The sequence below is a fragment of the Chrysemys picta genome, chromosome 16 (assembly GCF_011386835.1).
Source record: "Chrysemys picta bellii isolate R12L10 chromosome 16, ASM1138683v2, whole genome shotgun sequence".
Taxonomy (NCBI): Eukaryota; Metazoa; Chordata; order Testudines; family Emydidae; genus Chrysemys; species Chrysemys picta.
Window position 1 is genome coordinate 12931339 of NC_088806.1, and position 22777 is coordinate 12954115.

At 50.4% G+C, this 22777-nt stretch overlaps 2 protein-coding genes across 5 annotated transcripts in view; one reads left to right on the forward strand and one right to left on the reverse strand.

The window, feature by feature from the left end:
- The window catches only part of LOC135976036 (nascent polypeptide-associated complex subunit alpha, muscle-specific form-like), a 1165876-nt gene that overhangs the window by 279354 nt on the left and 863745 nt on the right, over positions 1-22777 (reverse strand). The gene's annotated exons all lie outside the window — the stretch shown is intronic.
- LOC101952842 (zinc finger protein 260-like) lies at positions 1453-17996 on the forward strand. Of its 4 annotated transcripts, none has more exons than XM_065569704.1 (7): positions 1453-1585; positions 3454-3548; positions 7708-7841; positions 8089-8156; positions 8859-8985; positions 11615-11728; positions 12074-17996. In XM_065569704.1, exons 3-7 carry the CDS (start codon positions 7826-7828, stop codon positions 13753-13755), a joined length of 2007 nt encoding a protein of 668 aa, XP_065425776.1. In that variant the 5' UTR covers positions 1453-1585; positions 3454-3548; positions 7708-7825; the 3' UTR covers positions 13756-17996. The 4 variants fall into 4 exon arrangements, 2 of the variants coding, with proteins under 2 accessions (XP_065425776.1, XP_065425778.1); XR_010593142.1 differs by lacking the exons at positions 1453-1585; positions 7708-7841 and adding an exon at positions 2961-3120 and having other exon boundaries at positions 12074-16709; positions 17009-17996; XM_065569706.1 differs by lacking the exons at positions 1453-1585; positions 7708-7841 and adding an exon at positions 2961-3120.

Sequence of the window (22777 nt, forward strand, 5' to 3'; positions counted from 1 at the left end):
ATCGTCTAGTCTGAGCTCCTGCACAATGCAGGCCACAGAATCTCACCCACTCCTGTGACAAACCCCTAACCTATGTCTGAGCTATGGAAGTCCTCAAATCATGGTTTAAAGACCGCAAGGTGCAGAGACTCCTCCAGCAAATGACCCATGCCCCACGGGCACCTATTGGTCGCAGCGGGAAAATTAAACTAAAACAGTCTTAAAGGGATGAACTGAGAGGGATTTATTAACTGGGCAGGATAAAGGATAGAGGGGGTGGTAAATGCAAAATAGAACAAAACAGCTCAGTGGTTTACAGAGTACAAGCAGGCTTGACGCCTAGACCCAACTAGGACCAAAATGGACTCAAACAAATAAAGTTTTAACGTTACTCAGTTTATTGCTGTAAATGGCTCTAGAGTGGATGGAGTCAGCTCGTGTTTCCTCTCTCTCGTTCAAGGGAATTAGGATCAGGACCTCGAGGACCATGTCACCAGGGATCAGGACCGCTTGGTGGGATGGAACAGGTAAGTGGTTGATGTTTTCCTCTCAATGATCATGTGACCAAATACAGGCTGCTTCCTCAGCGGACAGCAGCCAGCATACCACGGAAGTCCCTTGTGTACATCTCCTGTTGCCAGATAGATTACCTCGTGGTCATGTGACCCTTTCTCACCCTTTTCCTTCAAACCTTCCCGCCTCTGCCTTGTTACCAGGCAGGATAGTTCAAACGTGGGTGGTGGGTGAACCTCTGGCTTGGGGAGGCTAACCCCCCCAGCCCCACCCCTTCTGCCCAAACCCTGCCCCTTCTGTGCCCACCAGAGCCCAGCCCCCACTGTAACAGCTGGCCCCTGCACAGTGCCCACAGCCCTCCCCACCCCCCATGGCCGCTGGCCCATAGTAGTCCCAGGACAATGCCCCCGATCTGGGCCTTCCCTCTACTGCAAATCCCCCACAGATCCCAGACCAGATCATGGTCGGGAGTTGCCCCATTTATAACATTTCTTGCTGGGAGGGGGAGGGCAGAGAGAAGAGGTGTTTTCTCTCTGTTTCCTTCCTCTCCGTTTTTTGTCCCTTCTTCCCTTCCAGGGTCTCCCCCTCCCTCTCCGGCATTGCAGGTTGTGCGGTGACCCCCTCCCTCCACCCAGGACTCTAGAACCTTTGCAGCAAAAGGATCCCATGAGATCAGCCGTGAACAAGGGACCACCACCCAGGAGACCCCAGCCTGAGACTAAAGGCAGCTCTGGGCTTTGCCTCTCTCCCTTTCTGGGAATCAAGGTCATGTTTTTACAAAGAGCTAAAGAAGCCTCAGCCCTGCCCCCGCCCAGGGTCTGAATTAATATCACATTTCCTATGATGTGCTCAAAATAAACAAATGTTTCTAAACCATACAAGTGGCGTTAATTCAGTTCTCACTCTCATTCCTTAGGGCATTGCGCCACCACGTGGGTGTTTCATTTCCCAACCTCAATTTCCCACCGATCTATGAACAGCAAAACCTTCCTGTGTCTTTTGTCTGAGCCAGGGTATTCAGTTCCATTGAAACCTTCTCTCCTGCAATGGCAGTGGTCAAACAGAGGGCATGTGGCCACCTGCATCCCTGATGGTGAGACCTTCGCTCTCCTCTTCCTTCATGCTGCTGCTGTTATTTCTTGGTATGCCAAGGCTGGAACAAAAGGCTGAGTGCTCGCAAAGGCTTCTGGCTAAACACTAAACCCAGGTGCTAGGGCAGAAGCAACTGCCCATGTACCCTCAATGGCAGGAGCTGTGCGTGGTCCCCTCCCCCCCACTTTGCATTATGGGGTGTGTCTCGGTGTATATTGTGGGTCCTGTCAGGGGGTGGGGAGCAGTTGCATAGGCATGGGAGTCCTGGGGGTCTGTCTGGGGGCGGGGGTGTGGCTAAGGGTCGGGGCAGTCAGGGAACAGGTAGGAGGTAGGATCCTAGGGGGGCAGTTGGGGGGGTCCTCAGGAGGGGGCAGCCAGAGGACAAGGAGCAAGGAGGCTTAGCTAGGGGGTGGGGTGCTGGGGGGCAGTTAGGGACAGGGGTCCCAGGAGGGGGAAGTCAGGGGACAAGGAGTGGGGGGGGGGGTGTTGGGGGTTCTGAGGGGAGCAGTCAGGGGGCAGGAAGTGGGAGGGAGTGGATGTAATTAGTAAGTTGATATGTCGGGTGGCACCTTTTTTTATGTGTTCGCTCCCCCTGCTGTTAGAACCTGGCTACGCCACTGCTGGTAGGTACATGGGGCAGTGCCCTGTAAGCCCCTCGCCCCCTGTAGCCACATGGGGCAGTGCTCTGTGTGTATCCCCCAGCCCCACAGAGGTTGTGTGTGTGTGTGTGGGGGGGGATGATCTCTGGCACCCACATGGGGCAGTAGCCTGTGTATAGCACCCCAACTGCTGCAGTGACCCCTGGTGGCTAAGTGGGGCAGCCGCCCCCCGGTTATTCCCCCCCCCCACACACACTCACGGGGGGAGGCAGGAACCCCTGGTGGCCAGCAGGGATCCCTGGGTCTTTAAGCCCCCGGCCCTGGGCAGCAGGGGCTGCGCTGTGGGACGGGGGATAAAAAAGCCCCCTCCCCGTCCTTGTGCCATGGTTCTGCACCACCCCGCTTAGCCCCAGCTCCCCCTCCCCCAACCCTGACTTGGCTCCTCCCCTGCCCTCGTCTCCAGCTGTTTGATTCCCCCTCGCCCCCCCCGTCAGTGTCCGACCCCTGCCCAGACTCCGCCCATCCCCCCACGCGATTGGCCCCTGGCTGGGCAGAGTGAGGGCGCAGCGGCTTCAGCGAGTGCTACTGAGAATGAGCCGAACGTGCTCCGCGCGCCTGCGCAGTCCCAGCCAAGGCTGCGCTCGTGCGGGCTCAGGTCCACTGACCCCGCCTCCCGGGTCTGACCCGGTCTCAGCGAGTCTGACGGGGCAGGTACAGGGCGGGGCCCGAGCGTTCGGCAGCGCCCCGGGGCAGGCTGGGAATTGTAGTTTCTGACGCATCTCGGACCGGAAATGACGTTGGCCCAACCGACGGGCGGAGGCGGTTAACGGGGCGCGTGAGGGCAGCCCCCCACCCCGTGTTTGGCGGAGAGACACCGGACGCTGCAGCGCGCGCGGGGCCGGCGGGACCGGCTGGACCGAGACTCCCGGAGCCAGGGGTGGGGTGGGGGCAGAGGGTGTGAAATGGGGGGGTTCGGGGGGGAGGGTTGGAAAACTGTTGCTGTGAATCTCTCTCGGGGGGGGCGGAAGAAGGTTCGATCCGCTGCTGCAATGATCCGTTTCAAAGGAGTCCGGCCTCCTCCTTCCTGAGCCGTGTTTCTGGTCTCGCTGAGACGCGGGTTAATCCGGAGTCACTGCGAGGCAGACCAGGGAGTGACTCCAGATTCCCATGGGGGCGATAAGATCAGGATGTGACCCTGTGGGGAGGGGGTTTCAGTTGTTGCCAAAGGGGGGAAAGTTACTCAGTTTCTCTCCGTTTCTCTCCGCCTCAGGATATTGGGGTTGAGCTTCCTGGGAGCCCAGGCTGAGCAGCTGCTGCTCCCCCAGCGGGATCGGGGCTGGGGAGTGACCTCTGTGCCCAGCCAAGGTGAGGATTTTCTCCAGCTGTAATTAGCCCCATAGGTCAACCCAAGGCTCTGCCCACCCCAACATCTGAGTCAGAGACGCCAGGTGATTCATAGAGACCTCAGGGAATGGGCATGAGAGAGACTCTGCACAAACAGCCCCTCCCCACCCCATATCTCTCCTCCCCTTAGTAATTGCAGGAGCCGATCCAGCCATAGGAGAGCGAACCCCCAGGATTGGTTGTCAGCCAGAGTGGGAGAGATGGGGGAAGGGAGACACAAGGAGAAAAAGGAGAGAGACTGAAAAGGGCAGTGGGAGAAATAATTGGGAGAGGGATTCCCCAATTTCTGACCGGCCCCACACACTTATTGTCGCATCCCTGGGCAGATTCACTGTGCTATGAACAAGGTGAGGTGCAGGGGGAGGAAAAGCCAGTTCCTGACTCTCCCTGTTCCCCCAGCGATGGGAGCGTGCTGGCCTGGGGACAGTGTCAGGGGGAATCCCCCAATGTCACGGCTTTTGTTCTGTGTTTCTCTCCCATTTGGTTCCCAGACTTTGTTACTGGGAGGGTTTCAAAATGTCTCGGTGGTTTAGTGCTAGTGGGAGGGGCTGGTCAGTGCTGTAATCAAGTGACCAAACATTTCCCCAGCATAGACTCATAGTACAGTAACTCCTCACTTAACGTTCTCCCGTTTAACCTTGTTTCAAAGTTACGTCGCTGCTCATTTCGGGGACAGGCTCGTTTAAAGTTGTGCAATGCTCCCTTATAACGTCGTTTGGCTGCCTGCTCTGTCCACTGCTTGTAAAATTCTGTGGAAGAGCAGCGACTTTACAAGGGAGCATTGCACAAGTTCCTCTTCTCCGCCTCCTGCCCCTCCCTCCTAGCGCTTTCCCCACCACCAAACAGCTGTTTGGCGGCGCTTAGGACTTTCTGGGCGGGAGGGGGAGGAGCGGAGAAGGGCCGCGTCTCCTCTCCTCCCACTCCCTCCCTCCCAGAAAGTCCTAAGCGCCGCCAAACAGGACGGCTCCCTGCCTGCCTGCCCTGCCCCCGCACCGCTCCAGGAAGCGGCCGGAACCTGAGGGATGGGGGGCACAGGGGTCTGTGTGTTGCCCTTGCTTCCAGGAACCGCCCCCCGCAGCTCCCATTGGTCGGGAACGGGGGATCGCGGCAAATGGGAGCTTTGGGGAAGGTACCTGGAGGAGAGGCCAGGGCAACACACAGACCCCTGTGCCGCCCTCCGCCCCCCAGGTTCCGGCTGCTTCCTGGACCAGTGCGGGGGCAAGGTAGGCATGGAGCCTGCCCTCCTCGAATTCCTCCTGCACCCCAACCCCCTGCCCTGAGCCCCCTGACGCACCCTTCCTGCACCCCAACCCCCTGCCCTGAGCCCCCTGCCGCACCCTTCCTGCACCCCAATCCCCTGCCCTGAGCCCCCGCCGCACCCTTCCTGCACCCCAACCCCCTGCCCTGAGTCCCCTGCCACACCCTGCACCCGTCCTGAACCCTGCCCTGAGCCTCCTGCACCCCAAACCCTTGCTCTGAGCCCCCTGCTGCACTCTGCACCTTGCCCCCCTGCCCTGAGCCCCCTGCTGCACCCCACACACCTCCTGCACCCCAACCCCCTGCCCTGAGCCCCTTCCACATTCTACACCCCTCCTGCACCCCCTGGTGTGTGAAGAGGTGGGGTAGGGGCGGGGCCTCATGGAAGGGGTGGAGTGGGGGCAGGGCTGGGGGCAGCAGAGGGCGTGTCAGTGATGCGGCCCGCAGGCCAAGGTACTAGTCCTCATGTGGCCCTCGTGGTCATTTGAGTTTGAGACCCCTGGTATACATCCTCTCAGTCGGACAGTGAACCACTAGTGATTACTGTCTTAGTACAGCCTTTCAACAACATTTTCACTCATTTTATAGCACTTTCATGTATACCACATTTCCCTAGTTCGCTATGAGAATGTCATGGAGGCCCGTGTCAAAAGCCTGACTAAAATCAAGATATGTCGTGTCTACAGTGTCCAGTACCCCCGTGAAAGCAGGACATTAGATTGACTTGGCATTGGGTTTTGGAAATCCATGCCGGCTATAACTTATCACCTTACTATCATCTATTCTAGGTGCTTACAAATTGATTAATCATTTGTTCATTCCAGATTCATAGATTCTAGGACTGGAAGGGACCTCGAGAGGTCATCGAGTCCAGTCCCCTGCCCGCATGGCAGGACCAAATACTGTCTAGACCATCCCTGATAGACATTTATCTAACCTACTCTTAAATATCTCCAGAGATGGAGATTCCACAACCTCCCTAGGCAATTTGTTCCAGTGTTTAACCACCCTGACAGTTAGGAACTTTTTCCTAATGTCCAACCTAGACCTCCCTTGCTGCAGTTTAAACCCATTGTTTACAGGTATCTAAGTAAGGCTTGACTTTATTCGCCAGTCCTCTTTGTTCCCCTTTTAAAAGATGGATACTATGTTTACCCTTCTCCAGTCTTCACCGTTCTCCAGGTGTTCTCAAAGATAATTGCTATTGGTTCCGAGATTGCCTCAGCTAATTCCTTGAGCACCCTAAGACGAATTTTATGGCTGACTTTAATATATCTAACGTATCTACAGATTTTTAACTTGTTCTTTCCTTATTGTGGTTCCTGTGTCTTCCTCTTCTTGGTTAGTAATAATTAAGACCCTGCTGAATCGCGGGATGCTCTTCAAATAATTGCAGTTGAGTTGCAAAGAAGGCTTGGAAAATTGCAGAAAAGTAATAGTGGACCTTTATTAATTGCCGTAATTTAGAAAAACCACAGCAGACCTATTTATATTATTCCCGCAGATTTTTCTTAACTAGGTACTCAGCTATTACATTACGCACAAAGCCTGTCTGGGGAGTAGAAAAATGAGGGTGGAAATTTGCGTCACGGACCATGAAATCGGGTCTCTGGCTGCCCAGTTCTGAAGGCAGAGTGGAGAGCGGCAGCGGCTGGCTGGTGCCTAGCTCTGAAGGCAGCACCGCCACAGAACAGAGGTAAGGGTGGCAGTTCTAAGCCACCTCTAGTTCTCTTCCTTCAGAGCTGGCACTGGCCAGCATCCACCACTCTCTCGCCACCCAGCTCCAGGCAGCGGCGCTGCCGGCATCAACTCAGGAGTCAGGGTGGCAATACTGTGACCCCTTAGTAGGCTTGCAACCCCCTTTTGGGTCTGGGCCCCTATTTGAGAAATGCTGTGGAGAAATCACACTTTTTCATGGGTTACTCAGTATGTAAATAGCACATTTGGCGGGTGTGTAACATGTCTGTGAAGTTCACTATTTATGCCATGACCAACCCTTGAAAATGGTATGATTCCCCCTCCCCCCTGTGATTTAAGTAGTACCCTACCTTTAATTTATTTAATTTAATTTATGGAGATATCCCATCTCCTAGAACTGGAAGGGACCTTGAAGGTCATTGAGTCCAGCCCCCTGCCTTCACTAGCAGGACCAAGTACTGATTTTGCCCCAGATCCCCAAGTGGGCCCCTCAAGGATTGAACTCACAACCCTGGGTTTAGCAGGCCAATGCTCAAACCACCGAGCTATCCCTCCTCTCCCCCCTTGCCTTCTATGTCCCTTGCTAGGTGCAACTTATTTTGAGAGTTCATCTTTCTGATTTTGTACTCAATGGGTGGGTGGGGAACAGTAACAGAAAATGTGGAAATGGCAGAAGTGCTAAAGGACATTTGTTTCGGTTTTCACCAAAAAGTTTAGTAGCAATTGGACACCTAACTTAATGAATGCCAATGAAAATGAGGTAGGGTCAAAGGTAAAATAAGGAAAGAACAAGTTCAACATTACTTAGGGTAGACATCTTCAAGTCACCAGGGCCTGATGAAATGCACCCTAGAAAGCTGAAGGAGCTGACTGAGGAGATATCTGAGCCATTAGCGATTATCTTCAAAAAAAATCATGGAAGAGAGATTCCAGGGGGCTGGAAAAGGGCAAATATAGTGCCCAGCTATAAAAAGGGGAGTAAGGACAACCTGGGGAATTACAGACCAGTCATCTTAATTTCAGTACCCGGAAAGATAATGGAGGAAATAATTAAGCAATCAGTTAGCAAACACCTAGACAATAACAGTCAGTATGGGTTTGTCAAGAACAAATCGTGTCAAACCACCCTAATAGCTGCTTTTTTTTTTTTTTTTTTTTTTTACAGAGTAACAAGTTTGTGGATAGAGGGGAAGCAGTAGACATGGTGTATCTTGACTTTAGTTTGTTTAGGAGAAGGTCATGCATGACAGGATCAAAAGCCTTACTAGAGAAATACAGCCGAGATGGAACTACCATTAGGTGGGTGCATAGTAGTTATCAGTGGTTCACAGACAAGCTGGAAGGGCATATCGAGCGGGGTCCTTTTCTAACAGGTGTCTGGGTAGTTAAAGTCCCCCGTCCTCCCCCCTGTTACTAATTGTGTTTTGAATATTTCTGTTATTTGCATGGTAGAGTCGAGAACATCAGTCTGTGGGGAAAGAGCCAGGGGGAATTGAGATGTGACGTTACTGTCCTGTTCTGACACGTCCCCTTCTTGCCCTGACAGGCTGCAGTGTTACGTCCCATCCTTCCAGGGACCAGGGAAGGGAAATGGCTGCCGTGGAGCCAGCTCAGGTAGGGATTATCGGGGAGTTGCTGGTGGGCTCCTGTTGGCGGGAGAAGGGCAGTAAAGACATAGGAGGTGGGTGCTTCTGGGGATGGTCAGGAGGTGGGAGGGGGCAGGAAATACACAGGGTGGAGAAAGGGAGGGGGAGAAGGTGTGACAAACCTGCTGGGATTAGTTTACGGTGGGGCCTAGATTCTAGCAACAGACCATGGGATTTGTGGGTGGAAATTCTCTAATTGGTCAAGAGGAAACACCCCCCCCCCCCCCCCCCCGGACTGGGCTGGGGAAACTTACCAGACTCCAATTCTGGAGTCTGAACCTACTAGCCAGAGGGCAACCCCCAGTGAGGCCCAGGGAAGACACCCCACCCCATCCCTTCCCATCCAACCGCTGGTACTGGGGAGGGTGTTGGGATTCCTACCAGGGGGCTGTCCCTGGAGCCTGCTGGGGGCTCCATCACCTGTATCAGCTTCTGGCTGATAGATGAGTGTTGAATGTGAAGACCCTTGCCATCTCTGTCTGCTAGAAGGGGTGAGGGGCTCTCTCTCTCTTTCTCTCCCTTACCCTGATGCCTCCTGGCTGCTCTGATGGGGAGGGTGTGGGATCCTGCCTGCCTCCCAGAGCTTCCATGTGATTGGCCCTCCTCCCCTGTGAATGGTAGGGTTGTCACTGGGCAGCAGGTACTGAGTGTTGGACTCTTGCTCTTCCAGAGGCCGGTGACTTTCGAGGAGGTGGCTGTGTATTTCACCGAGGAAGAGTGGGCTCTGCTGGACCCCGCTCAGAGAGCCCTCTACGGAGACGTCATGCAGGAGAACTATGAGAATGTGACCTCGCTGGGTAAGGATTCCTGTCCCCTCAGTTCTTAAAAGGGGAAATGAAGAGTTAAGGTTCACAGTGCACCCTCAGCTTTGCCCTGTTTCAGCGACACCCCAATAGGCCAGTGACCCATAGACCAGCACTCTGCCCTCCCCGCGACAGAACACTTTGGGAGCAGAGCGCAGTAGCACGAATGCTAACACCGTCTCTTTGCTAAGGCAAAACTTGGGGATAGGTCCGATGTAGGGAACAGAAGGTGCCTGCCCTGGCCTGCGCTCAGACACTGAGCCTACTGCACACAATCCATCTTGGACTTTCATAATGTCACGACCTCTTTACCCTTCCAATGAGGATTCCTTCTGAGTCGTTGCCTTCACTTACCACTCACTGAGCCCCGGACACCCCTAGCATGTACGGCACCAGCCTGCTGACAATCCTGCTCCAACTAATCCCTCCGCCATTCATATAAAGCTACAGCTGGCCCAGGGCACACTGCTGGAGTGCCTGCGGAGAAATGCTGGGGCTCAAATCTGAGGAACATAAAACACACAGTGGCATGTTCTTAGTCCTTCCTTCTGGTGATCAAAAAATTTAAGGCCGGGGAGACTTAGGTCATCTAGTCTGACCTCCTGTGTAATACAGGCCATGGAGTTTCGTCTGGTTACTGTTGTAGTGCGCTGAATATTTTGTGTTTGATGAAAACATCTTCCGGAAAGGCATCCTGTCCTGACTTGAAGCCTTCAAGAGATGGAAATTTGGCCCCTTCCTTGGATAGTTTAACGTTTGCACCATCCTTACTGACCTATTCCCAGTGACATTTGCCAGCTCCAGGGCTAGCGGGTAAGGGCAGAGTTAAGGTTGCATTGCAGGGGTGGTGTGTAGTTTAATTCTTCATTTCCTGGTTTTCAGAGGTTTTATTTTTCACCACCATCCACGTGCTGGAAGGGCCTGAGGCAGCACTTGGCAACCTTCACTCTGTTTAATGTACTTTATGGGCGTTTAATTTCCTTGATTTTCTGTTTATTGGACTTTTTTGCCACTGTAACTGCATCGACACTACAGCTTTTGCTGCAATTTATGTCAGGTAGGGATGAGATTTTTCACATCGCTAACTGACAGAGCTATGGGCTCAGAGATAGTTCCAGCACTTCAGGTGACAGTCCCAAGGGCGTCTCTGTGACCCAACCCGTCACAGGAGGATATGGTGGGGGGTAGGAAGGTAAGGATTCAGGGAGTCAGAGATTGTAGCACTTCACTGAGGCTGCTTTTGCTGAAGTCTCTAATGACCTGTCCCTAGGCAGAGCTCAGAACCAGCACTCCATCCTCCTCCTCTTCGACATGTCGGCTGTCTGACACCACTGACCGTGGTCGTTGTCTTGGAATCTGATCTTCTCTTATCCTCTCCTGCTTAGGGTTAGGGTAGGGAGAAGTAGGTAGGAGAAGTTGTAACTGGCTTGTTCTGCATCATGGGATGTTTAGGTTGGATATTAGGAAAAACTTTCCAGCTGTGAGTATAGCTAAGTACAGCAATATGTTACCAAGAGAGGTTGTGGAATGCTGGTCGCTGGAGGTTTTTAAGAAGAGGTTAGACAGATGGTCTGTGTATACTTGGTCCTGCCTCAGTGCTGGAGGATGGACTAGCTGACATTTTGATGTCCTTTTACCCCTGTGTTTCTGTGATTTTATGATTCATTATCCTAGCCCTTCACTTTGACTTTGTCTCCCTCTGGAGAATGGGGGCTTTATTTAGTAGTTTTTTTTAATGAAAAATATGCATGGGTCAGCTTCCCTCTCAATTTGCTTTGTTAGTCACTGGGTATGAAGGAGTGAGTTCCTCTTCTGGGATGGGGATGTAATTCCTGTTGAAGTCGCATTGGCCTGCCTCCGTTTACATGGAAACACGATCAAGGACTGTTCCCATATGAATGCAGCACACTGAACAATGGAAGTCTCAAAGAGTGGAGGTTAATGTGTAATGACTGGGTTCGAGGGAAGCAGAACACGGGAATACAACTGTCTTGCACTTTTGGACACAGGAACTAGGGTACAAACAGACTGGGCTTAAGTTTGCTACTATCCAGGGCAAAAAGACAAGGCAACAAAGAGAGAACAGTTGCAGATTGGTCTGGAGCTCAGTCTCTTAAGCCTGAGCTGCAGTGTCTATACCAGAAGTATGTGTACCCCTGGGTTCCGCAAAGGTCTTCAAGAGTTGCTATGGAACAATCACTGGCCAACTCAGGACAAAGTAAAATTTCATACAATGACTTGCTTATGCTGATCTATATACTATACACTGAAATGTAAGTACAATTTTATATACCAATTATGTATTTTATAATTATATGGTAAAAATGAGCAAGTCAGCAATTCAGTGTGCGGTGACTCTTTTGTATTTTTAATGTCTGATTTTGTAAGCAAGTAGTTTTTAAATGAGGTGTAACTCGGAGGTACGCAAGACAAATCAGACTCCTGAAAGGGGCACAATAGTGTGGAAAGCCACCAGTCTACACAGCTGTTTTTAATGTGCTAGCACCTACAGTGGAGCACCCATAGGGAGAGAAATCTCAAAGAACCATCATTGATGCACAAGTTGAGTAACTTCTTCTTTTGCGTGTTACCTGATCTCACTGGTCTTCTTTCCTCGGAGCAGGGTTCCCAGTTTCCAAACCCGAGGTCATCTCTCAGCTGGAACGAGGGGAAGAGCTGTGGGCCCCAGATCTCCAGGGCTCAGAGGAAAGAGAGATCCTGAGAGGCAGCGGCATGGGTGAGGGATCATTAAACCTACTCAGTGCTTGAAGGAAACAGCTGGGATTCCCAACAAAGATCTTGTGAGGTCTCTGGGTTCAGGATGGTCCCTCAGGGCAGATACTGTTCATGGCTTCCTACCCATCCTAACTCCTGGCAGTAGTTCCTTCCCCAAACTCCCTTCTCCCTGGGGAGTGTTTGGATGGGAACTGGATGCAGAATTGATCCCTCCCACCCCCACCCCTTTGGGGAAGAGTTTGGGGAAATTCAGTCCCTGTTTTTTCTCCATCTCCAGCTATTCTCTTGGTTTGTTCCCCCTTTTTCCCTTCCGCTTTCTGAGGTTTTTCTTTCTCTGTCCCATCAGGTGAGGGGATGGTGAGAGAGACCATGGAGCAGAATCCTCAGCAGGAAGATGATGAAGTGGAACCACAGGGGGCATTATTGCAAAGATGCACAGGGAGTGTGTCCAGGAGTTGTGAGCAGGGAAAAGGCTCTCAGGGGCAGCACGGGACAGAGATGCGGCAGAGAAACCAACCAGCGCAGAAAGTTGGAATATCTGTTAATTATCAGGGAACTCACAGAGGGCTCAAGGAAACTACGGCCCAGCAGAGAATTCTGACGGGAGAGAGAAATAACACAGGCTTTGAGTGCGGGAAAAAGTTCAGGAGGCGCTCACACCATCAGAGAATCCACACTGGAGTGAGACCCTATGGATGCTGTGAGTGTGGGAAAACCTTCACTGAGCGCTCAACCCTTATTCGCCATCAGCAGATCCACACAGGAGAGAAACCCTATAAATGCTGTGAGTGCAGGAAAACATTCGCTCGGCGCTCACACCTTATTGGCCATCAGAGGATCCACACAGGGGAGAAACCTTATGAATGCTGTCAGTGTGGGAAAACCTTCACTTGGAGCTCACAGCTTACTACACATCATAGGAGTCACACAGGAGAGAAACCCTATAAATGCAGTGAGTGTGGGAAAACTTTCACTGAGCGATCAACCCTTATTTGCCATCAGAGGATCCACACAGGAGAGAAACCCTATGAATGCAGTGAGTGTGGGAAAACCTTCACTGAGCGCTCACACCTTATTCGCCATCAGAGGATCCACACACGGGAGAAACCTTATCAATGCTGTGAGTGCGGGAAAACCTTCACTCGGAGCTCACAGCTTATTACACATCAGAGGAGTCACACAGGAGAGAAACCCTATAAATGCAGTGAGTGCGGGAAAACGTTCGCTCGGAACTCACAGCTTAATACACATCAGAGGATCCACACAGGAGAGAAACCTTATGAATGCAGTGAATGCGGGAAAACCTTCACTCGCAGTTCAGGCCTTTATACACATCGGAGGATCCACACAGGGGAGAAACCTTATGAATGCAGTGAGTGTGGGAAAACCTTCACTGAGCGCTCAACCCTTATTCGCCATCAGAGGAGTCACACAGGAGAGAAACCCTATAAATGCTGTGAGTGCGGGAAAACATTCGCTGGAAGATCAGGCCGCCTTATGCATCAGAGGATCCACACAGGGGAGAAACCCTATAAATGCTGTGAGTGCGGGAAAACCTTCACTCAGCGCTCAAACCTTATTGCGCATCAGAGGAGTCACACAAAAGAGAAACTGTATGAATGCTGTGGGTGCAGGAAAGCCTTCACTGAGCGCTCAGCCCTTATTTACCATGAGCAGATACACACAGGAGAGAAACCCTATAAGTGCTGCGAGTGCGGGAAAATGTTTGCTCGGAAGTCACTGTTTATTACACATCAGAGGATCCACGCAGGAGAGAAACCTTATGAATGCAGTGAATGCGGGAAAACCTTCACTCAGAGATCAGGCCTTAATACACATCAGAGGATCCACACAGGAGAGAAACCTTATGAATGCAGTGAGTGCGGGAAAACCTTCAGTCGGAACTCACACCTTATTGCACATCAGAGGATCCACACAGGGGAGAAACCCTATAAATGCTGTGAGTGTGGGAAAACCTTCACTGAGCGTTCAACCCTTGTTCGCCATCAGAGAATCCACAAAGGGTAGCGCCCCTATGAATGCTGAGTGCAGGAAAACCTTTGCTGGGAGATCACACCATATGCGCCATCTGAGAATCCACACAGGAGAGAAACTCTATGAATGCTGTGAGGGCGGGAAACCTTTGCTCGGACCTCAGATCTTATTACACATCAGAGGAGCCACACAGGAGAGAAACCCTATGAATGCTGTGAGTGTGGGAAATTCTTCCTTCACAGCTCTTCTCTTATTTATCACCAGAGAAGCCCATGGTGTTTTTCATCAACTCCTGTGTCATGGAAGTGTGCGTCCCTCCAACAGGAATGTCCCTCAGTCCCAGGTGGAGGAACCAGGAGTGACCTTGACTAGGTACATGGAGGTTAAATCTACCTGGGCTTTGACTCCACTAGGGTTTTCCATGGAGTTAGCTAGATTGAGTTAGCAATCCTGATATAAAAACACAACTATTTTTTCAAGAAAGAAAATAGCCCATATAGCGTCCAGGGTAACGTAGCAAATCTCCTCACCACTGGACACAACCTCCATCACTTTGCCTAGTCTAACCAAATTTGGAGCATCATGTTTATACTTTTCCTCCCACTGCAAAGTGATTGTTAGTCATCAGGTTCCCCCACTAGGGACAGATTGGCTTATTCCCAGTTGTTCCCACGTTGCACTAGGTTCTGCTGAATAGCAGTTGGGTTTCGTACCATTTTTCTCATAAGAACGGACGTACTGGGTCAGATCAAAGGTCCATCTAGCCCAGTATCCTGTCTGTCGACAGTGGCCAATGCCTGGTGCCCCAAAGGGAGTGAACCTAACAGGTAATGATCAAGTGATCTCTCTCCTGCCATCCATCACCTCCTTCTGCCAAACAGAGGCTAGGGACACCATTCCTTACCCATCCTGGCTAATAGCCATTAATGGACTTAACCTCCATGAATTTATCTAGTTCTCTTTTAAACCCTGTTATAGTCCTAGCCTTCACAACCGCCTCCGGCAAGAAAGTTCCACAAGTTGACTGTGTGCTGCGTGAAAAAGAACTTCCTTTTATTTGTTTTAAATCTGCTGCCCATTAATTTCATTTGGTGGCCTCTGGTTCTTATATTATGGGAACAAGTAAATAACTTTTCGTTATTCGTTTTCTCCACACCACTCATGATTTAATATACTTCTATCATATCCCCCCTTAGTCTCCTCTTTTCCAAATTGAAAAGTCCTAGTCTCTTTAATCTCTCCTCATATGGGACCCATTCCAAACCCCTAATCATTTTAGTTGCCCTTCTCTGATCCTTTTCTAATGCCAGTATATCTTTTTTGAGATGAGGAGACCACATCTGTATGCAGTATTCAAAATGTGGATGTACAATGGATGTATATAAGGGCAATAAGATATTCTCCGTCTTATTCTCTATCCCTTTTTTAATGATTCCTAACATCCTGTTTGCTTTTTTGACTGCCACTGCACACTGCGTGGACACCTTCAGAGAACTATCCATGATGACTCCAAGAATTCTCCTGATTAGTTGTAGCTAAATTAGCCCCCATCATATTGTATGTATAGTTGGGGTTATTTTTTACAATGTGCATTACTTTACATTTAACCACATTAAATTTCATTTGCCATTTTGTTGCCCAATCACTTCGTTTTGAGAGATCTTTTTGAAGTTCTTCACAGTCTGCTTTGATCTTAACTATTTTGAGCAATTTAGTATCATCTGCACACTTTGCCACCTCACTGTTTACCCCCTTCTCCAGATCATTTATGAATAAGTTGAATAGGATTGGTCCTAGGACTGACACTTGGGGAACACCACTAGTTACCCCTCTCCATTCTGAAAATTTACCATTTATTCCTACCCTTTGTTCCCTGGCTTTTAAGCAGTTCTCAGTCCATGAAAGGATCTTCCCTCTTATCCCATGACAACTTAATTTACATAAGAGCCTTTGGTGAGGGACCTTGTCAAAGGCTTTCTGGAAATCTAAGTACACTATGTCCACTGGATCCCCCTAGTCCACATGTTTGTTGACCCCTTCAAAGAACTAATAGATTAGTACAGGGGTGGCCAACGTGTGGCTCCGGAGCCACATGCGGCTCTTCAGAAGTTAATATGCGGCTCCTTGTATAGGCACCGACTCCAGGGCTGGAGTTACAGGCGCCAACTTCCCAGTGTGCCAGGGGGTGCTCACTGATCGACCTCTGACTGCCCCCACTCTACTCCTTCTCTTGAGCCTGCTATGCCCTCACTCCTCCTGCATGCCACAAAACAGCTGATCAGGAGGGATGCTGGAGGCGCTGACCGGCGGGGAGCCAGTGGGCAGGAGGCGCTGGGAGCAGGCGGGAGCTGCTGGCATTTGCTGTGGCTTTTTGGCAATGTACATTGGTAAATTCTGTCTCCTTCTCAGGCTCAGGTTGGCCACCCCTGGATTAGTAAGACACGATTTCCCTTTACAGAAACCATGTTGACTTTTGCCCAATAATTTATGGCCTTCTACGTGTCTGACAATTTTATTCTTTACTAGTGTTTCAATTAATTTGCCTGGTACTGACATTAGACTTACCGGTCTGTAATTGCCGGGATCACCTTTAGAGCCCTTTTAAATATTGGCGTTACATTAGCTATGTCCTCAATGTAACCATATGTGTAAGCTTCTTGCCCTGGTGACAGTGTGCTCAGAGAGAGGAGACATGCTCCCCCAGAGTCCTGACTGGCTTCATATGGAGTAGTTCCAGAGCACTGCCTGGTGACTCTGTGACGGGGGAAAAAGTGGTTTTTTCAACCTCTGTGACACCTGAAGAAGTGATGAGTTGGAGGGATTCCCACATTCTGAATTACCCCTGCAGTGTTTCCTCTTTTTGAGCCATGTAGACTGGCTCCACTTCCTACAGTTCCACCACTGAATGTGTCCTATGATTCAGGGTTCTCAGCCCTCTGTTTGTGGATCACAGTTTATTTTCTTTGCTCCTAAAACAGTAAGTTAGGGCCTGAGGGCTAGTCTTCACTTACCGGCTGGTCCGGAGGCACGCAATCGATGTTCTGGGATCGGTTTATCGCGTCTGGTTAAGACGCGATAAATCGATCCCGGATCGATCCCGGAAGTGCCCACAATCGGCGCCGGTACTCCAGCTCTCCGAGAGGAGTACGCGGCGTCGACGGGGGGAGACTTCCGGCCGCGTCTGGACTCCGGTAAGTCCGGACTAAGGTACTTCGAATTCAGCTACGTTATTAACGTAGCTGAATTTGCGTACCTTAGTCCGAAGTCCGGACTAAGTGGGGACCAGCCCTGAGATGAAAGTGTCACAGACCTCGATGGGGAATTTGAATGGATGTCAAATACAGTGAGATCATTTGGAGTTTAAATCCTAGTTTCCAACTGTTGGCAAATAGGTTTATAGATTTATATTAAAGTAAGTTTGGCTGTAACGCAAGAGACCTACAGGCCATATTCTGTATATTAAGCTAAGGAAAGTTAACACATCTATATTAAGACCATTTACCCAGAAAAGTAAAGTTAACCTATATCTTGTTACCTAAATAAATAAGTATTCACGCATATGTCTATAACCTTCTATCTAGACCAATAGATAATGAAGAATGGCATAGGGGGATTTTTAATGTGGTACCCACAGATTTAACAGGTACACCACAAGGAAGCTTATATGTGTCGTCAATTCGCACAAACCTACTAGCCTATGGGGTAAGGGTACCCTAACATTTGTGGGTAAGGAATAAAATTTGGGCAATGGAGGAAGGATTTCCGACACTCCTGCCCTATAAAAGAGGTGACCCACCTCGCTAGAGGACTTCACTTCGCTCCACTCCGCTCTATCACTTTCACTACTCTATCTTCCTCACACTCACTCACTCTAGTCTATCTACGATGGCTACTGCTAGTAGTAGGCTGTACTTGTTCTTCTTAAACTTTAAGTGTCAAGGGCACTAGGCTAAGCTTGGTTTCCCTAAGCTTTTATTCTTAGTTTTGTTTGTTAGGTTTTAAGTTTAAGTTCGTCAAGTAAACCCTAAGTTAGCTCTTAGCATTAGTTTTTCTAAGCTCTGCATCAAGAATTGAGAAACCTGAACTGCAAGGCTGGTCCTGTGTCTCTTACCCCCAGGTTATCGAGGGAGGGTGTAAGTATATTAATCAAAGCTTTGTTGCATGTAATACTACATTATCATATGTCTCTTTTAATAGCAGTAATGCAATTGTAACTCTGGGTATTTCACCATTTACTTACTATTATTCATTTTAATAAAAAGTCTTTAAGGCCATATCTGTCTCAGTGTGAGCTTCCTGTCATACCTCCCTGGTCCTTTGTAAATTCGGGGAAGCCTGATTCGAAACAAAAACTTATCTTCTAATCAAACAAACTGGCAAGCCTAAAACCAGAACGATTAATATTTTAATTAATAAAATAATTAAATTAATGTTATTAGCACACCCTAAATCAGGCTACAGTCATCATATTTAACCCGCTCTGGAATTTCTAGTTCTATGAAACTGGATGTATCTTGAGTGATGTGGGTTTTTCCTTTTGAGCGACATTTGGTCACATAATCAGATATTCATTTTATTTGCCAGACAGTAGCTCAGATTTACTGGGGACTTTGAGAAAAGGACTATTTACTGAACTAGTCATTTCTTATTTTATTTTTGCTTTTTCTCTGCTCCCTCCATGATGACATGAAGAAACTTCAAGTGCAGTTGGGTCAACAGGAGAGACTACTCCAAGCTATTGGACATGCTACCGACTGCTTTTAAATCTCCAGTCTGAAATGGTGAACTAGACCACACCCCAAGTTGTGCAACTAACTGAAGTGACTGCACACAATCACACTGCTGCTCGGTTGTTTTATGTCAATATTGTCTCTGATGATCCGGGGAGAGAATTCCACAGTAACTAACGAAGAAATGGGCAAAAGGTCCATGTATTTGTTTCCCAAGGTAGTTGTGAAAGAGGCTCTTGTGACAGACTAACACCCGTGTTCACACCCTACACCAGGGGTCTCAACCTTTTTCTTTCTGAGCCCCCCCGTCCCCACCTGCTATAAAAACTCCAAGGCCCAGCTTGGGTAGGAGGGCAGCTTGGGTCTTTGGGCTACAGCTGCTGGGTGGGGGGCAGCTCTGGGCTACAGCTGCTGGGTCGTGGAGGCTCAGGGCTTCTGCCTTGTGGAGTGGGGAGCATTGGGGCTTCAGGCTTCTGTCCTGCGGGAGACATGGGGACTTCGGGCTTCAGCTGAGGGGCCCTACAGACCACCTGAAACCAGCTCACAGGCCCCCGGGGGTCACGCTGCCCTACACGGTATTGCAGTAATGTTTGTACAAGGCGTGACGCTGGCAGAGCAGCTTACGTCCGAGTGTATTCAGGCCAATTGATGTGTGTATTAGTATAGATCAAAGCGATTGTTAAATGTAGAAGTGTGTTGGGTGTTTAAGCATCCTGAAAACTAGTGGAAGGTTGTTTGCACTGTTTTCACTTATCTGTATCCTGTTACAGTGTAATAGCAAACAGTTACATTGTGTAAACCCCTGTCACTAAATAACCCATCCAACGCCAATTAAGGTTTTTGGAATGCAAAGGAAGAAAAGGTTCATTTCAAAACCAGTGGTGGTAAGAAGCAGGATTCCTGGGGCGTTTGCACTGTTGTTGCACAGGGTGGGAGCAGGGAACTGGCTCTGGCTTAAAGCGGTGTCAGGCTTAGAGAGGCTGGGTTCAGAGTTAGAGTTTAGGGTGGGGGTGAGGATTGGTTAAAGGGTTTAGGGTTGGGGGGACCAGGTTATAGAGTAAGGTTGGGTTCCGGGTAGAGGTGGGGTTTATATTTTGGGGGGAGGGTTTGGCCAGCAGCTGCATAGACATGCAGGTGACAATGGGGTGCCAACCAATAGTGATTTATAAGTAGGGGGTTTTTTTAGGTCATTTTAGTATCATTAGCATGCTAGGGAGGGGGTAGGGTCATGTTTACTACAGGGGACTAATGTGTTGGGGAAGAGAATGGCAAGTTGACCTATCATTGTTAAGCTAAGATTTTGGTCATAGTTACTTTAATAAAAGTCATGGACAGGTCATGGGCGCTGAATCTCAGTAATCTAGAAAGATCTGTTTCTCCATGTGTACTGTCACAGCAGGATTTTTACATCACAAACTACTAAACATGTGGGAAGAGGGGGCAGGTTCCTCCCCTTTCCCTTCACTCTGAACCACCTGTACTGTGCTGGAGGGGAGACAGCCCAGGATGTCTGCAGGTCCCCTTTTGCCCCAGCTCTGTATTGCGATGTCACAGCAGGGGCAAGGCACTAAGCAGGGGCTTGGATCGAGGGGGAAAGGGTACAAGGGTGCACTGTGAGAGATGTAGGGTGTCTTTGCCTACATCACTGATTGGACTTTGGAGGGGGTATGGAGCGTTTTGTGCTGTCTCCCACCGTGGAGTGAGAAGCCACCAGGACCCATTCAACATCCTCCAACCTGCTCCCGCATCCCCAGGCTTGCTAACACTCTGCTCACCCCACCTCAACCTGCCCCCTTTACCTGGACTTTTCCTTGGCTCTCCTGATGCACCCTATCTGCTTCCCCGTCTCAGGGCACCCCAACATCCTCCATGACACCCCATCCCTACCAGGGCCGGCTTTAGGATTTTTGCCGCTCCAAGCAAAATCAATTTTGCCCCCCCCCGTTTTTTTTTCTTACCCCACCCCTCCGGCCCTGCCTAAACTCCGTCCCTTCCCGAAATCCCCAGCCCTGCCTCCTCCCCCCAGGCTCTCAAGCCTAGGAGGGAGGGAGGGAGAGGGAGAGGGAGAAGCAGCGCCTGCGCCACGACCACTCTTAGTCTCCCCCTCCCTCCCAAGCTCTCAAACCTGGGAGGGAGGGGGAGATCCCGAGCAGCCGCGGCGCACGAATCAGCTGTTTCGCGCGCCGCGGCCACTCGGGATGTCCCCCTCCCTCCCGGGTTTGAGAGCCTGGGAGGGAGGGCGAGCAGCGGTGCGCGAGCAGCAGCAGCGGAGGTGAGTTACGGCGGCTGTGGCACATTTTTAGGGGCGGCATGGCCCGCGCCAGAATGCCGCCCCTGAAAATGTGCCGCCCCAAGCACCAGCTTGTTTTGCTGGTGTCTAGAGCCGGCCCTGATCCCTACACACCAACCCCAGTTGGCTCCAACCTATTTCTCCATTGCCTGGGCCCCACTTTCCCAGCACTGCATGCCCTCACGCCATCCACAGCCTGCCAGGCTTCCCTCTCCAATTCCTGTTCCCCCTCGAACCTGCCGGGTTCCCCTTCACAGCCACCCTGGGGACCTCCAACCCCCCTCCACCCTGCCCTTACTCCCTGGATTCTGAATTCCACATTCCCTCAGGACACCTTGGGAACCCTACACTCCTCTGTCACAGTGCAGCCCCCCACCCCATATATCCCAGACAGTTTCATACACTTTAAGGTCAGAAAGGACCGTTATGATCGTCTAGTCTGAGCTCCTGCACAATGCAGGCCACAGAATCTCACCCACCCACTCCTGTGACAAACCCCTAACCTATGTCTGAGCTATGGAAGTCCTCAAAGCATGGTTTAAAAACCGCAAGGTGCAGAGACTCCTCCAGCAAGTGACCCATGCCCCACGGGCACCTATTGGTCGCAGCGGGAAAATTAAACTAAAACAGTCTTAAAGGGATGAACTGAGAGGGATTTATTAACTGGGCAGGATAAAGGATAGAGGGGGTGGTAAATGCAAAATAGAACAAAACAGCTCAGTGGTTTACAGAGTACAAGCAGGCTTGACGCCTAGACCCAACTAGGACCAAAATGGACTCAAACAAATAAAGTTTTAACGTTACTCAGTTTGTTGCTGTAAATGGCTCTAGAGTGGATGGAGTCAGCTCGTGTTTCCTCTCTCTCTCGTTCAAGGGAATTAGGATCAGGACCTCGAGGACCACGTCACCAGGGATCAGAACCGCTTGGTGGGATGGAACAGGTAAGTGGTTGATGTTTTCCTCTCAATGATCACGTGACCAAATACAGGCCGCTTCCTCAGCGGACAGCAGCCAGCATACCACGCAAGTCCCTTGTGTACATCTCCTGTTGCCAGATAGATTACCTCATGGTCATGTGACCGTTTCTCACCCTTTTCCATCAAACCTTCCCGCCTCTGCCTTGTTACCAGGCAGGATAGTTCAAACGTGGGTGGTGGGTGAACCCCTGGCTTGGGGAGGCTAACCCCCCGCCCCACCCCTTCTGCCTAAACCCTGCCCCTTCTGTGCCCACCAGAACCCAGCCCCCACTGTAACAGCTGGCCCCTGCACAGTGCCCCCAACCCTCCCCCCCCCATGGCCACTGGCCCCTAGTAGTCCCAGGAGAATGTCCCCAATCTGGACCTTCCCTCTACTGCAAATCCCCCACAGATCCCAGACCAGATCATGGTGGGGAGTTGCCCCATTTATAACATTTCTTGCTGGGGGCGGGGGAGGGCAGAGAGAAGAGGTGTTTTCTCTCTGTTTCCTTCCTCTCCGTTTTCTGTCCCTTCCTTCCCTTCCAGGGTCTCCCCCCCCCCCGGCATTGCAGGTTGTGCGGTGACCCCCTCCCTCCACCCAGGACTCTGGAACCTTTGCAGCAAAAGGATCCCACGAGATCAGCCGTGAACAAGGGACCACCACCCAGGAGACCCCAGCCTGAGACTAAAGGCAGCTCTGGGCTTTGCCTCTCTCCCTTTCTGGGAAACAAGGTCATGTTTTTACAAAGAGCTAAAGAAGCCTCAGCCCTGCCCTCCCCAGGGTCTGAATTAATGTAACATTTCCTATCATGTGCTCAAAATAAACAACTGTTTCTAAACCATATGAGTGGCGTTAATTCAGTTCTCATTTTCATTTGTCGGAGAAAAACAGAGTTCTCACTCTTTTGTTTAGGTACAGCAAGTCAGATGCTTTATTAACTCTCACAATTGTGCAGAGGGAGAGAGCTAAGCAGGTCTCTCCCAGGTAACTAATTACAGCAAGCATTTATACCTTTCATTACAGAAATAATGAGGGACAGCTGCATTTTGTTTATACATAGGCCATCTTGATATCTTCT